The sequence below is a fragment of the Sparus aurata genome, chromosome 4, assembly GCF_900880675.1.
Source record: "Sparus aurata chromosome 4, fSpaAur1.1, whole genome shotgun sequence".
Lineage (NCBI taxonomy): Eukaryota > Metazoa > Chordata > Actinopteri > Spariformes > Sparidae > Sparus > Sparus aurata.
Window position 1 is genome coordinate 12,511,393 of NC_044190.1, and position 16,723 is coordinate 12,528,115.

Consider the following 16,723-nt stretch of genomic DNA (forward strand, 5'->3'; position numbering starts at 1 on the left):
GACATATGCCAGGACTGTTACTTTTTCACATTGCATTGAAAGGGTAAGATCATTTAAACAACTAAAATTGTGTTCAAATCTTTTAAAATGCAGCTATAAATGGTTTGTTTTCGTCCATCATGATTTAGACCCGGTATTGAACCCGCCCTTCAGAAAATTTCTACTCGCCTCATTTTTTATTTCCTTGCTAGGACAGAAGATTATGTACAACAAGACTAAGAGTGTACAGCCATGCCACTGCCTCTGTGAAGCTGCACATAGGCATGGTGCTACTTTGCTAAAAAAATTGCTAACATTTGCTAAGTAGGAGTAAAAGTATTACAGCAAGTTGCTTATTAGCTATCTAACCAACAAAATGATAAACAACACAAGATGCTTCTGTGCTAGTAGAGAGAAGAAGACATCTGACAGGAAGCTGATGGAGGTTGTTGTTAAAGGTCTGTATTTGTGTTGTGTTTTGGCAGTTATGTGGTTGTGAGTCACTGTTTTTGCCAATGCTAGAATGGTGACAGCTATTGCTTTGTGCACATATGTTTGAAATGAAATAATTTAATGCTCTCTGGCCATGTGAACACAACACCTTAATCATAGTAGTTATATTATAGTATAAAGCAAAATCTCTCAATTTTGTGCCCTCATCTTTTCCTTTGGGAAATAAAGAATGGGCGATGTCATTTACAGAGCAGTTTAATTTCAGTGCGACTTTAACATCCAAGAGCGCTCCACCACGTGGATGTTATAAAATTATGAATACTGAAATAAATGACAGATTTCCGCTTTACAATTATAATGTGAAGAGAAACATCTCCATTTGCACAGGCAGGGAACCAGTGAAGCACACACACATACACTAAGACCTTGGTAGAATTTGGACATCACAGAATACAAAATCGTAACAGGTGCTGCTACAGGTGTGCTGTGCTTAAGATGTTCAGATACTTGATCCTGAAGCACCAACATGAACATAACGTGTTCAACCGCACACATACATACTCCCGCTGAGAACAGATGAGCGTAAAGTTTCATTGTGCACGTGTCTAGTAAGCTTTCTTGCTGTGTCTTAGAGAAGTTAATTTTACCCTTCAGCTTCATTTAATTAGAAGCAGCGAGTGAAAAGGGCAGGATTTCAGTCTGGCTGACTGGAGACAGCGTGTAATGTGGCTCACCGCTGGACCAGAGCAGGATGACTGCTAGATCCATGTTAGACATAATCCCTGGATTACACACATGCACACTAACTCACGTGCATGCACAAATACACGATTATTAGAGATGTGGACATATTCCTCCTCTAATTCTCTCCCTGTTAATCCCAGTAAACAATGTTGCATTCTATGGTGAGATGCGTGTATTACCTAGTTCACTGTACATAGGAGACATACGCCTTCATCGCTATACACACTTGTCAAAAAGAGTGGATTTTCTTTTAGTAATCACAGGGTCTCAATCTGGCATTGTAAATCATTAAGCTTTATGTATTATTATTATTATTATTATTATTATTTTGCTGTAATGTAATACATAATACATATAATACAACATAATTCTAAAATTGAAATATTTTTTTATTCCGTACATTTTGCGTCCGATGGGTGAAAGCTCCAGAGCACTGCACTTTTTAAATGTTATTATTGTATTGTATTATTGTATTCAGGTGTTATTTCAATCTTTATTTGTCTTATCCCTGATTCATCTTTTTATTGTCCGATTTTCACGTAATGTGTTTCATCATTGTCCTATTCCAGCAAATTTGTATTTTCATAATTTATGGCACAAATATTTCTTAGAAAATAGATCAAATCCATTGCACTGAATGGATTGAGTATCAATCAATGTGAATACATATGCTTTGGACTTTAGTCATCAGATCTCAAACCCAATTAACAACACGGGAGATGGAGTTGGCTTGTTCTTAAAGTCTCAAGATACTCAAACTAATACTTTATTGCCATTTTATTGCCATTTACTAATAATTCAGTAAATAAATCAACTAAACAAAAGCAACCCAGAGAGCCCTGCCGAACCCATATACAGTAACCACCTCAAAAATACGTAAAATTAGTAAATTAAGAAAGAGATTAAATAAAACAAGCAAGTATTTCGACAGTGATGTTAACAAAGCCACAAGCTATATTACATGCCACTCTATGCATTCCCTTCCACTGTTTCATAGACAGGATAAATGACAGCACATAGTAAGTAACTTAGAAGGACACAAACGCCCTGTGGAAACAAATTCATATTTTTAGTTTTGAGATCAATGTTGCTTCTCTTTGGAGACTCAGAATCAGAATTCCTTTATTAGTCCCACAAACAGGGAAATGTGTGCGTCACAACAGCCAAAGGACAGTGATATTACCGTAAGCAATAATGGCAGTAAAAAATAAACAATATAATAAAAATGTAAGAAATAGAAATGTGTACAAACATATAAACATGGCAACTCAACGCAAAATTGGTATTTGTGAATGTGAATGATAAACTGCAGCGTCTGCTTCTCCTGCCTCTAAAACATAATGTGCTACATGTTTTTTTTTTTTATTTTTTTTCATGAGAAGTGACTATGGGGAGTAATGATCGTGCAGAGTTCTATGACATCTGCTGTGTGATTCACCCCGTTCAGAGGAGGAGAAGAGAGGAGAAACAAATGAATAGAATAGGGAAGAGTAAATGGAGAAATGATGGGAATCAGAAAAAAAATAATAGAGCGATGAGAGAGTGATAATTAGTGAAGAGAGTTAAAGGAAAATGAAAAAACCTTATCACCTTGTCCTATTTGTCTGAAGACAGACAGTATGAGTGAAAGAGGGAAAAGGATACCAGAGGGACATATGATGTAGAGAAGAGCCTACCAAAGGAAAGTGAAGGGAGAACATATGATACAAATTGATAGGCGATAATACTCACCACATAATATAAGAGATCTACTGTGGGATAGTTTGCTGTTCCAGCAGCTTTCAGATATGACCCTACCCAACATACACAATCCCACACAAACAGATTATGGTCCAAGATTGAAGGAAGAACATGCAGAGAATGGAGGCGCCGGGATTAATAATGGGATTAGGGGAGTGAGGGGTTGTGGGTTGGGGTTGGGATTACAGCTGCCTGTCCAAAGTTAACAAATACAATTCCCAACAGACAGGCAATGAGCAAAACAAAGCTGCCTTAAGAGGATTGGAAGGCTCGGCCATTAGGACTAAAACTACGACTCAGATTGTCTTGCGCTCACAGAATTGAGATGGCATTGGTACCATCAGTCCTACACACACGTAAACATTTGGACCACTGAAATATTCAATAGCTAAGTATGAATCTATATACCATTAAAGTCATAACGTATAGTAATATTTAAATTTAAAGGTAGCAGAAGTAGTCCTTAGATAATAATTCCTAAGTGTTTTTACACTCTGAGGCAAATTGAGCTAATCTGCTTCATGAATGCTGCGCTGTTTATAGTTTGATCAGACTTAATTGGAAGTGGCCTGACAACATGAGCAAACAACCCCCCCCGTCACTAAATTCACACTGCGTTTTCATCAATCCTGATTGATGCAAGTAAGAGACATCATGTTTTTCAAGCTGGGCCACGGCCACTTAAAACCAGCGAGAGGAGCAGAGACAAGCAAACAAAGCAAAGAAACACAAACAAACAGAAATTCATACTTGATCAGGTTGCTGTTCCTGAGCTATGGCTTTGAGTAATAGCCGGAACAATCAGAATATGATGATGTCACAGTGAAGTTGACCTCTGACATTTTGGATATAAAATGTCATAACCTTCATCGTTTTACCCTCAAGACATTTGTGTGATATTTTGTCATATTTGTCATATGAATTGTGTTTAGTGAGGTCACAGTGACCACTGACCATCAGAATCTAATCGCCTAATCCTTAGGTTCCAAATTTGTGCCAGATTTAAAGAAATTCTCTTGCGGGTGGATGGACAGACATCCCAAATATGTTATTATTATTGTTATTATTATTATTATTATTATTATTATTATTTACTATAATCAGCGATAGCAACAGAATGTTCAGAGAAAAAAAATAATAGAATGAAAATGAAATTAAGAGAAAAAGCAAAATGTCCTAGAAAATCTTGTGTTGTCCTGGAAATGTATTTGAACATGTTCTTATTTTTCTATCTGCACTCCCTAAAACCGATGACATTGTCATCTGAAAGGGTTAGGTTATGTCAAGGATCATATTTATGTACAAATGGTAACCTTAGTTTGTGGACAGGAGTAGTTTGAGTAGGCTGCACGGTGTAAAATCACCCTAAGTCACATCACACAGAAGCACCTGCAGGCTGGATGACATTGATGTAATGCTAATAACGTAAGTTGCATTACGCTCAAAATGTAAATTAGTTAGTGCTGGTTGGTAACTGTGGTAGTTTTATTAGGTTTATAGTAGGGCTGTCAAAGTTAACGCGTTAATAACGCGTTAACGCAACATCCTCTTAACGCCGTTAATTTTTTTAACGCGCGATTAACGCTCGGTATAAAAAAACAAAAAAACAAAACGCGCATTGAAAGATTTACGGCCGTCAGTGGCACCTGTAGTCTTGATCCAGAGGGTGGCAGAAAAGGAATCAGAAGAAGAAGCAGCAGGGTTGGCGGTTCGGGAAAAACACGGTGGACTGAAAAGTGAGGAAATTGAGAAAGGACTTACCGTAAAATACCAAATAATAGCCGGGTGGTTTAGTTGTTTCAATCACTTAACAGACCAAAAGGCAATTTGGGACAGGCGTTTAATTCCTTCCTCACAATAATCCTGGATGAAAACATTACAAACTTCTCCAGCTTCTCTGTGAATTCTCTGGCATCCTCCTGTAAGTGAAGTTGTTGCGGCGGAGGAAACGATTCAGCCAACCAGCACTCGCTGCAAACTCCTCATCTCTGCTGTCACTCACGGTGGCGGACATTTGTTTCTCCATCACCCTGATCATTTTGTGGGACACTCTCTCATGGCGTGCCCGTTTGCTGATAACTCATCCCCGCATGTTTATCTCAGGCTCCTCGCTAGCCTTCTTCCTTCCTCCAGCAGGCAGCCTGGTCCTGTTGCTGTCCTCCTCGGACAGACGCTCAAGCTCCGTTTCTCTCACTCTCTTCTGGTCGACAGAGAAACATCTAGCGGCTGCTTCTCCCGAGTTTTCCTCTGCATATTTTACGACAGAAAGTTTGAATTTCAAGTGGTACTTTTTATTGTTTTGCTGCACCGGAGCCATGGCGATCATCAGTGTGATACTGACTGACAGAAAGCAGCACACTGCGTGAAAAAGGCGAAGAAGAAAAACGTGCAGTGTCAGTGGACAGGTCTTCTTCCTTAATTTTTTATAAAATAAAAAATTAGACCCGACATTTATTTGGAACCGGCGGTTATTTACCAAAATATACATCTGCACCGGCGTTTAAAGGGACCCTGTGGATAATTGAAACCCGTATATTATTTGGTCATTTACGGTATGAACGGCAAACTACTTTCAAAACAGCCAGATGGTTCGGTCGATAGGACAAAAGTTATCTGCATGTACTATCGACATGAAATGAGTTACCATCGAAGTACATTGAGTCTCAAATATCAGTTGCAAGCCAAACACACGGCAGATGCAGAGAGCCCCCCGCCAAAAGCAGACAACAAAAAAGGCCTTTTATTTTCCTGCATGATTTGAAGTGTTGAAAAATTTTTTTCATAATGCAAGCATATTTGCCCTTTCTTATGTTGTTAAAAGTATTAAGCACATTAAAAAAATACATCAAGGTACATTTAGAACAGAAAAAAATGTGCAAAAAAAATTGCGATTAATTTGCGATTAATCGCGAGTTAACTATGGACAAAATGCGATTAATCGCGATTAAAAAAATTAATCGTTTGACAGCCCTAGTTTATAGATTAACATTGCTTTCTTCCCATTTTGTTGAATAATGTTAAATTGATTAGCATGTTTGGTTCTGTTGCTAAAGTTGTTGTTCTTGCTCGCTTGTTTTGCTTGCAAAGGTTTATGGTTTGTGATTCAACTGTGGCTAGGAGCAATGGTTTCAAATGCGTGTTGGGCATTGTTCAGAGAGTTTGATGATAGTGATTTGGACACTAAAAATGGTACTCCTCCAATACTGCTAGTATTGTCTCTTCAAACACAATGCTGCACTGTTATGGTAATGGGCCGTAACATGAAATGAAAGTTTTAACTTGGGTGGGTGGGTGCCTCATTAAATACCCCACTTAATATAACCAGAGTAATGGAGTTGAATAATGTTCTGAGAAACTGATTACAGTCAGTAGCAGTTAATACTCTCAGCATAGTTGACTCTAACTTAACTCCAAACTTAAGTTTTTTAACCATCATATAGTGAAATACAGTTTAACCATCTTTTTTACTTTCTCATTATTAATTCCTTGAATGTGGATGCAGAACTGCAGTGAAAAGACGAGAGGGATGCGCTCTGTGTTTTGCTCTGAAGTGCAACACTGTGTGACACAGAGAGACTGATTTAAAAACTGACACTTTCGCTTTCATCGAGTTGAATCCCTTAGGTTTTGCATTTTCTGTGGTGTAACTGAGAAACCAAATGCATTTTCCATCACACAAATAGATCATGAGATTGTGATGTTTATTGTAAGTTCAGCGATGCTCTTCACTGAACGGAGTCCTCTGCCTGTCTGTGACATAGCCTTCAATGCTGATTGGCTATTACTTCTGTAGTGTAACCAATCAGCTAGTGCTGTGGGTAAGACACTGAGGGAGACTTCAGAGTGTATAGGTACATAATCATCACTTGTATGTATTATAGATTTAATGATCCCAGACTGGGAAATTATTTTGTTACAGCAGTAGTAGGTCCGCAAATAAAACACTTTGTACATAACATAAATAGAATCCAATATATACATAGTGTATATATACAGTGCACAGTGTGCTATAAACAATAAACAATAATAATATATACAACAAAACAAAATATGCAAAATATACTATAACAATAATAATATATACACAACAAAACAGTAGAGAGACCAGAGTTCTCTGTCAGGCAGAGGTGAGAGAGTTGTTGTATAAAGTGATGGCTTGTGGCAGGAAAGATTTCCTTTATCTATTGCTACGACAGCGAAGCTGAAGCAGCCTTCCGGAGAAGGTGCTCCACTGTCTGACCAGTGTGAGTTGGAGAGGGAGGAGATGATTATATCCATGATGGTTTTTTCAGTGTCCTCCTCTCCACCACAGCCTCCAGAGTGTCCTGTTTAAAGCCAATCACAGAGCCAGCCTTCCTGATCAGTTTGTTGAGTCTGTTGGTGTCGCTGGCTCCGATGCTGCTTCCCCAACAAACCACAGCAAAGAAAAGTACACTGGCCACCACAGACTGATAAAAGATCTCCAACATCTTGCTGCACACGTTGAAGGATCTCAGCTTCCTCAGGAAGTAAAGTCTGCTCATCCCCTTCTTGTAAACAGCTTCAGTGTTAGATCTCCAGTCCAGTCTGTGGTTGATGGTAACACCCAGGTACTTTTAATCCTCCACGCCTCCACATCCTTTCCCAGAATGCACAGTGGTTGAAAAGCCGTCTTCCTCTTCTTCCTGAAATCTATCACCATCTCTCTGGTCTTGCTGATGTTCAGCCGCAGGTGATTCTGTCCAGTCCACTCCACAAAGTTGTCCACCAGTGCCCTGTACTCCTCCTCCTGTCCCTCACTTATACACCCAACAACAGCTGAGTCGTTATTATAGTACACTATACAGTACAGTATTACAGTGGTAAGTTGTATTGGTATTATACCAAATAAGTATAATTACACTGTACATTTTTTCTTTAAAGGCAACCAGTTAGTGGTTGGTTTTAATGATTTAGTTGAATCTTTTAAATCAGACTTCCACAGAGCAGAACATATTAGTATATGGGTGTGATCCCTGTCTGTCATACTAGCTAGATTGTCACTGAAAATGTCCTGGAAAAGTCCTCAAAATCATCTCAAGAACAGAGTGTGAACCCTGGAAATGGAATACATGTTAAAGTCAGCAACATCAGCTCCCAGGTGTCAGAGGAGTGAGATCTAGGGCCTGGAGGACTTTAACTGCAAATTTGTCCAAAAGCATTTACATACTTGAAATGTGATATATGGATTATTATAGTTTATATTTTCAGACTAGAACTGGAATTTTTGTGTGACCTTAATATATGAGGGCACTTAACTAACTTTCACTTCTGCACTTTATAACACAATAAGGCATAAAGACAGCGTAAGTCTTACGCTTACGTAAATTCACAGGTAACACAGCAGTACAGAGGGAAATAAGTAGCAAGAGAAAAATAACAATTTGAATATGAATATAATACAAACTATTAGAATAAAATAAACATACTATATACAGTAGCCAGTGTTGGGGAGACTTAAGAAATGGAGTTCAACTACATGCAGTTTAACTACATATCGATTTGCTGTAACTTGCTGGTAGTTAAACTACATTCATATTTTGTGCTGCATCAAGTAGTTCAGCTACTTTTTTGGACATTTTTTGTAGTTTAACTACTCAATTAACAAACTACAATTTTGGCCAATAACATGAATTATTTCTTTTTTTTATAAAAAAAAAAAAAAAAAAGACCTATATAATATACATTTCATTTTTCTTTGAAAAAAGGCATGAAACATGTCATGACATGCAAAGCCAATGCTGCCTCTGATTGGCCTGCCTTGGCAGCACTCAAATGCTTCACTGAGTGGGTGGGTCTTTGTGCCAAGGAAGGCAGTGTTCATATGGCACAAGTACATCATGGACAACCCTCCCGCTCCCCCTGATGCGCCCCCAAATGTGCCAGCCCAACCATGGCCATATTTGAGCATGTACATGTTGGATCTAGATGCATCTACAGATATGACCTACGTGTTCACATGTGAGCTCTGCAAGCCAAAAACAACAAAAATTTCGACTTCAAAGAAATCACCAGATGAGTCCCCACAAAATGCTTTCAAATCTCTGCCCAAAATTTGTGTTTGTGAAAACCCACACTGGTGTCCCAGCCAGTGCAGCACGTGAGCGGCTCTTTAGTGTTGGTAAAGATATTTTTAGTGCCAAACAGAACCGGCTGCCTGATAAAAACCTTGAGAGACTGCTCATGTGTCGTCTCAACAAGCGATTCTGCCCTGGCATCTAGTTCTAGTGCCTAAGTGTTAGTGCCTCTGAAGTTCCTGTGATGTTGAGCAAAAATGTCAGCTTTTGTTCTTTAAAAAATAAAACTTGAGTTGAGAGGCGTATTTCTGCTGGCATGTGAATTTTTTTGTAGGCTATTATTTTTTGTGTCATATACACCATATGTTGATTTATTTAACACTGAGTTTAATGAGTATAAGTAGGTGCTAAAGCTTTAAGTGACAGTGAAATGTATGGATGAGTCCTTAATCAGTGGAGAGAGGTGGTGTTGTGTAGTCTGATCGCTGATGGTATGAAAGAGCTTCCCAAGAGCTTTGAGGCACGTGGTTGGATGAGTCCGTGGCTGAACGTGCTCCTGAGTTGCCTCAGCTTGGCGTAGAGAGGGTGAGAGGGATTGTCCATTATAGCTTGCAGCTTTCCTTTCATCCTCCTCTCTGTCACTGCCTCCGCACTTTATCCCCTCCACAGAGCTGGCTATCCTCACCAGTTTGTTCAGCCTGATGGCACCACCGCTCCTGATGCCACCTCCTCAGCACACTGCTGCAGAAAATATGACACTGGCTACCACAGACTGGTAGAACATTCATAGCAGCCTAGTGCACATATTGAAAGACCTGAGCCTCCTCAGAAAGAACAGCCTGCTCTATCCCTTATTGTAGAGGGCTTCAGTGGTGTCTGACCAGTCTAGTTTATTGTTCAGATGCACCCCGAGGAACCTGTACCTGTGTGTGTGTGTGTGTGTGTGTGTGTGTGTGTGTGTGTGTGTGTGTGTGTGTGCGTGTGTGTGTGTGTGTGTGTGCGTGTGTGTGTGTGTGTGTCTGTGTAAGTTGATCCTGGAAGAGAGCACAGGCAGGAAAAATAGCTAGACAACGGAGGAAGACTTGGATGAGAAATAAGCTGTCTACAGAGCGCCAGTGAGATGTGTGTGTGTCAGTGCATGCACATGGTTTTGCCAACACACATCTCTGTGTGGTTTTGCAGCATCCACAGGGCTGAAACTATTGAGAGATATCATGAGAAGCGGTTGAAGTGTGAATAACATAAAACAATGAAAAGGCGCAGAGGAATTGCCCTAGAGAAATACTTTATTTCTCTGAGCTGTGTGTGATAATCCTTGATAATCCTTCAGGTTTTCTTTTGTACTCTAAAATCAAGAACTTTTTCATTGTCCTGTCATATATGACAGAGTCACAGCATGGATATCCATGTCCATATGCAGTAACATAGGGCTTCCTTCCCCTTGTGAAATATCCTTTTATTGTGTATGCACACAAAGTTGATATACAAAATGCATGGACTTATAGTTTTTTGGTAGAATGAGGAGCCATGAATTACTGGTACTCATCAGTCCCTATGTGCTGCTTTCTACAGGGCCTTGTGGGAGTCACAGAGGAGGGAAAAAAATAAATGTTGCATACGATTAATGATACGTGCGCTCAGATTACTAATTCACACTCTTGATTTAATATTGTTTTTTGCATGAGACACCTATTCTCAGTCTGTCATTCTCACGCTAGACAAAAAAATCTAACGCCAAGTTAGAGGAAGTCACAAAGGTACTTCCTAATGAAAAATATCAAGTATATGTCAGGGTTAACTAGGCTTCCTCTGCACACTGGATGATAACCGAATGTCAGGCTATTTTTACAAACAATAATAGAGAGGGTGAAGACCCATGGTTAGAGTTGACACACACAACTGCGCACACACACACACACACACACACACACACACACACACACACACACACACACACACACGTATGCTTACAAACCTCTCCAAAATCACAGAAAGCCTTTTGTTTATTTTGAGTTTGGCCTCTTTCACTTTGATCTTCAATTCCATGGAGTCTACAATGCATTAGGTTAATTAACCTCATAGAAAACCTCAGTACTTGTGTTCTGTTTGTTGCCCACAACTGTTGTAATGTAGTATTATGTCCTTTGAGTTGATTAAATACCTATAGATCACACAGTAGCGTCTTTAAATTATTAATGGGTCTCCAGGCAATATTATGCATGCGGTGCAGAGGCAGCAATTGTATTACTTTATAAACAGGTAGTAAGTCAGTCAGTACCTAGACACCTAGATATGTTTCCATATACTAGACACCACCTCTCTATTTCATCATATGACAATAAATAGTTAATATTAAAACACTATTTGGGGCAACCCAGTAGCTCATTTGGTAGAGCATGTGTTCCGTGTACAGAGGCTCTGTCTTTGATAAAGACTGGATTGGGTAAAGAAGTATAGGTAAAAATGCAAAGCATTAATATTATTTTTAATTATTTTGATTTTAAAATCTGGAGAAAAATATGACATTAATTGGTAGAGTTATGCATATAACAAACAGTATACTTTCAAAAATACTGAATGAATGCTAGAACAATTGGGAAAAGATAGAATAACAAGACTTTTTTTTTGTATTCAGACAGCCAAGGATGATGAGGTGAGGGGTTGCATTTTGTCAGGAAGCGGTGGGACAAATGAGTACTCGGATGTGGGGAAATACAGATAGTGGAGTTTCCTAGTGATGTAGGGATTCTGCCTGTGGTTTTGCCACTAATGAGAACATCTGCATTAGTGAAACAGACGGAGTGAGAGAGAAATAGCTGAAGGGCAAGTCTTTTTGAGAGGAGAAAACAACTAGACTTCCAGAGAGTGCAGGAAAGAAATAGTTGAAAATACAGCTAGTGGTTCAAAAAAGGGAGGGAGAGTAGGATCAGAATGGTGTTTCAAACTTACAGAGGACTCAAAAAAGTAACTAAATTGTTAAGGAATGGCACAAGAAACCTTCTGCCATCTACTTATTGCATTCATTAATTCATGTATTTTTTGCTCTTCCTTTTCTCCTCAAGGTGCCAATGTCCAGCTCAGTTCGAGGGGCCTGAGTGCCAGCAGAACAAGCACAGTTTCCATGGCAATGGCTATGCCTGGTTTCCTCCCATAATGCCTTGTTTCGAGAGCCTGGTGTCACTGGAGTTCATCACTGACATGGCTGATGGACTGCTGCTGTACAGTGGCCCCTTAGCCCAGCTGCAGGCCTGGGACCACGAGGACTTCCTGGCAATAGGTAGGAACATCTCAAGCTTATTACATGTCCCATCTGGCCGTGATTCTAGATCCTTTACTGTTTGAAAAAAATTCTGACTGAGTTCATAAAAAAAAAAAAACTTAATCTTTGCATTTAATTGATTTGCACATCTATACAGCAAAGCTTTGTGAGTACAGATAGACAAGCCAAGTAAAGGAATATCTTTCTAGCCTTTAAGCATTTTTTCAGACTTTGCTGGTTTCATTTCAGCAACACTTTTTTTGAACTGTTGCTGATTTGGTGTGATAGGATAAAGTAGAATGGGGAAATAAGGAGATACGATCGCTACTCTGTAGCTGTACTCTAAACTATGGAATTAGATTTGTGCCAAAAGAAACAAGCAAAACTTCTTAAATGTCAAACAAAAACAGGAATTTGAGAGAACATAAATCTCATTTCAAAAATAAAACTTAGAACTTGCAATCAAATAATTTGTCAAATTGTGTAAAATATTGGTCTTTTACTCTTCTAATAATGCATTATTTTGTTTACAGTTCCCTCTGCTGGTCTCTCTCCGCTCAGACTTTTGCGCTGACTCTCAGCTTTGCGCTCTCTCTGCAGTTTTGTCTCGTTTGCGCTCCCTGACTTTTTGTTTGCAGTTTTGGCACAAACCTCTCGGGTAGGCGGGCCTTTTCAGCAGAGCGTCCCCATAGGCTAATCAGATTTTGACTGACACAGCTCAGAACCTATGTGTAGGTAGCTAGCGCGCTAAACGACCCCGGCTTTAAAACGGAGAGAAGAAGAAGATGACGACGACAATGAAGAACAACAGTAACAACCCACAACAATAAAAACAAGTGAAATGTAAGTAGTTATGACATACATATGTTGTTCTTCATTGTCGTTGTCGTCCTCGTCATCTCTTCTTCTCTCTGTTTTAAAGCCGGGGTCATTTAGCGCGCCAGCTATCTACACATAGGTACTGAGTGGTGTCGGTCATAATCTAATTAGCCAATGGGGACGCTCTGCTGAAAAGGCCCGCCTACCCGAGAGGTGGTAGGTGGTAATAACGCAAAGCTGAGAGTCAGCGCAAAAGTCTGAGCGGAGAGAAACCAGCAGAGGGAACCGTAAACAAAATAATGCATTATTAGAAGAGTAAAAGACCAATATTTTACACTATTTGACAAATTATTTGATTGCAAGTTCTAAGTTTTATTTTTGAAAACTTTTTTTGTTCTCTCAAATTCCTGTTTTTGTTTGACATTTAAGAAGTTTTGCTTGTTTCTTTTGGCACAAATCTAATTCCATACTAAACAAGCAAATCAGAACAGGACTGAATCCTAATCAGTGATGTTTGTACCCTAGAGTTCCATAGCTGCTGGGGGTTTTTTTTGGAGGGAAATTTGGAGTAGCACAACTGAAATAAACTAGGTTGAATTAGCCTGAAGTGGGAAATGTATCAGCATTTCAGACTTCTGGAATATATTGCAAAATTAAGCTGATGCATTAAATCCCTTTACTATTTTGATATTCCCAGGAGGTGTCCTAAACAAACCAGAAGAGAAAATGCAGATATCATACTCATTAAAGAATTGGTCGGTATGTCAGTGTTCTTAGTGCCAAGTTACCTCAGACAATCTGCATATGACAAATACATCATGATAGAAATTAAGTTTTCCTCAATACTATATAAATGGAAAGTTTGGTGGTCTCCACACTGGGGTTTCCAGTTTGAAGAATGCACTACCCTTATTTGACATTTGTGATTTTGATAACATGTCATCACATCTTGTGTAAACTTTTAGTTTCATTGACTGTCATGTGTTTGATGAACACACATTTGGCATTGTTCACATTAGGCTTATTCACCTTTTTTTTTTTTTTTTTTCAAGCTAGTCCACTGCAGCACCTGTACACCGAATGTTACGAGAACAAGTCGAAAACATTACAATTTTGGATGAGTTTAATTGAAAGTGAAAATGGCTAAAAGCGATAGATAAACAGATGAAATACTTACTACGCTGGGTAAAGGTAATCAACTCACACGTCCAGATTCTGCAACTTCTCGTGGTAGTTGTGGAAGTTTACACTTAACCAGACCAACACACTGACAAACCATGAAACAAAATATTCACTAATCAACAAAATCCAGTGTGTTAAAGGAGTCATCATGGGGGTCGAGCCTGCATGCACACAGACTTCAAAACATAAACAGCCCCCTGTCATGGCACACACACTAAATGACGAACCTTACGGAATTCAGGCGTTATGTACGAGCCGGAGTTGGAACCCGAACGGTTGAGTAAAGAGGCAGAGACGGTGAAGAGACACGTTTACAGCAGGATGTCTCTGAATGGTAAAATCTTTTTTTTTTTTCCTTCCTTCTTACTTTTCACACTCGTGTTTTACATGTAAGACCTGAGTTTTAATGCTGGCGGTCACGATGTATGGCGTGAAAATGACAGAGAAATAAGCAGATTCGGCGTGCTCACTCAGAAAGTCTGGCTGAGGACGGCTGTGAGCCGATGCTTATGCAAGTAGCCTCCTGTGGTAACGTCACCGCAGGAGCAGAGTCAAAATCTCGTGCTTTAGGAATGCGCACTATTGTGCGCTATTCCTGTTCGGAAAAACAGCCAAAGCGAAAAAAATGAGCCACTTTCAAACTCCAGCTTTTCAGACGAGAGTCAACTGAGGTCCAACACCAATATGCATGATTTAACAAGAGAAATTGCGATTTCTGGGTGATGACTCCTTTAAATAACAACCAATTTAAGACTGTGGGGATACATTTGAAAATAAAGGCTAAAAACCACGGGATTACAGTGTCAAGGCCTGCTCGTACCATCATTCAAAATGGAGAAACTATACAGAAATATATATTCCCAGTAAAATTTAACTTAATTTGGGATTGTAAGCAAATCCTGCAACATTGACCATTTGCAAGCATCCTTGACAGTTCTGACCTTGGTGGGAACAGAGAGTTGCAGAGTTCAGAATGGAGGATGAAGTAATATCGTATTAGCTTAACCGTATTTAACCTTGTCTGTCTGAATATTGACTGCTCAACAGAAGAGGAATGGTTTGCAAGGAACTAAGCTTGCTAAACACATTTGCTAACTGTCATTCTTGTTGGCTCAGAAAATGTTTTTCCTAGTCAATAACATTCTTTAAAATTCTTTATTGAATGAAATACTATTAAGGGGGTTAAATGGCTTAGTAGAAAAATAAATAGAAGGTTCCCTCAGTTATAAGAGAAGTAGTCGTTGGCTTATTATTTTTATTTAGAATAAACTTATTTTACTATTAGCAGCCATGGTAACAGGACAATATGTTCATGTGTGTTAAGAAAATGAGTGCTGTTGCTGTTTCTAAAGCATAAAAAATGATTTGTTCAATAAAATTAACCTTGTGAACAAAATGCCATGGCGGGTAAACAGCAAAGGAAAATAGATAGAAGCTTGTCGCTGAGTTTGCACTGTCATGTTCTTGGCCTGCTAGTGTGTTATTAGTGTGTTAGTTCATTAGTTAGCCCTGCAAGTACAGTATAATCCCTTTTATCGCTAAGCCTCAGCTAAAGATTTTGTAACGATTTTGTGCGGATTTATTTCAATGTACCACTTTCTGACCATGTATCCGGAGATAGATAAAAAACAAGAACACTGGCTCACAACTATCAGAGGACATACCAGCTTAAAGCAAATTGCATATCCAGTCATCATGTAGGTAAGGCATATATACATGTATAGCACAAACTAGAGAAAATCATTGTACTTTGCCTCCCAAAGTCCCTTTTTCATTTAGCCTGGAGAATAAGGTTTGTTAGTAGACAAGAACGGAAATCCATTTCAGGTTTAATTCCCTGTGTGTATTAACTTACCACGACCTGAGGATTAGGGAAGTGACAGTTACTCGTAAACAACTGCACACACACACTCACACACACACACACACACACACACACACACACACACACACACACACACACACACACACACACACACTGGATGATTCTGATCTTATTAAAGCTGACACCTCATGCATTTCAATGTGTGCTACTTTGATTTTTTACACAACTGCTCATTTAGAAAAGAAGGAAAAGATGTGCAGTGGACAATCACTCACACAAAGTCATGCTGCTTACTATATAGCACACTGTGAATCATCATCAGAAAGATCTGAAAATATTAGAAAACAGCGTCGACGGGGTTACATTTCTAGCTCTTTGGGGAAAGTGTAGGTCTTTTCTTTTGTTGCTCTGGTAATATTGTTGAAGTCTGAAGACAATAAAGCTTGTTGAACTGAGGGCGGCAGGCTGGAATTATAGGCAGGCGGAAACAGGAACAAAATGTTTTGTACGTCTCAGTATATTTAGTGTTTTAATCTGAGAGACTAACGCCTCCTTGTCTCTCTCGCTACTTCTTTCCTTGCATTGGTCCTCTCTCCTGGGAAAGATGCTGTTGTTCCATCACTGCCAAAGTAATATGTGTGGGAGGATAGGTCTGCCTGGAGAGCCGGATGTGCTGTGTGTTTCTCT

General features: G+C 39.2%; 1 protein-coding gene across 1 annotated transcript in view; it reads left to right on the forward strand.

The window, feature by feature from the left end:
- The window catches only part of LOC115579627 (neural-cadherin), a 330,871-nt gene that overhangs the window by 237,058 nt on the left and 77,090 nt on the right, over positions 1-16,723 (forward strand). Inside the window, exon 27 of the mRNA XM_030413177.1 lies at positions 12,014-12,228. Coding sequence (XP_030269037.1) covers positions 12,014-12,228 — 215 coding nt within the window. The remainder of the gene's footprint in view (positions 1-12,013; positions 12,229-16,723) is intronic.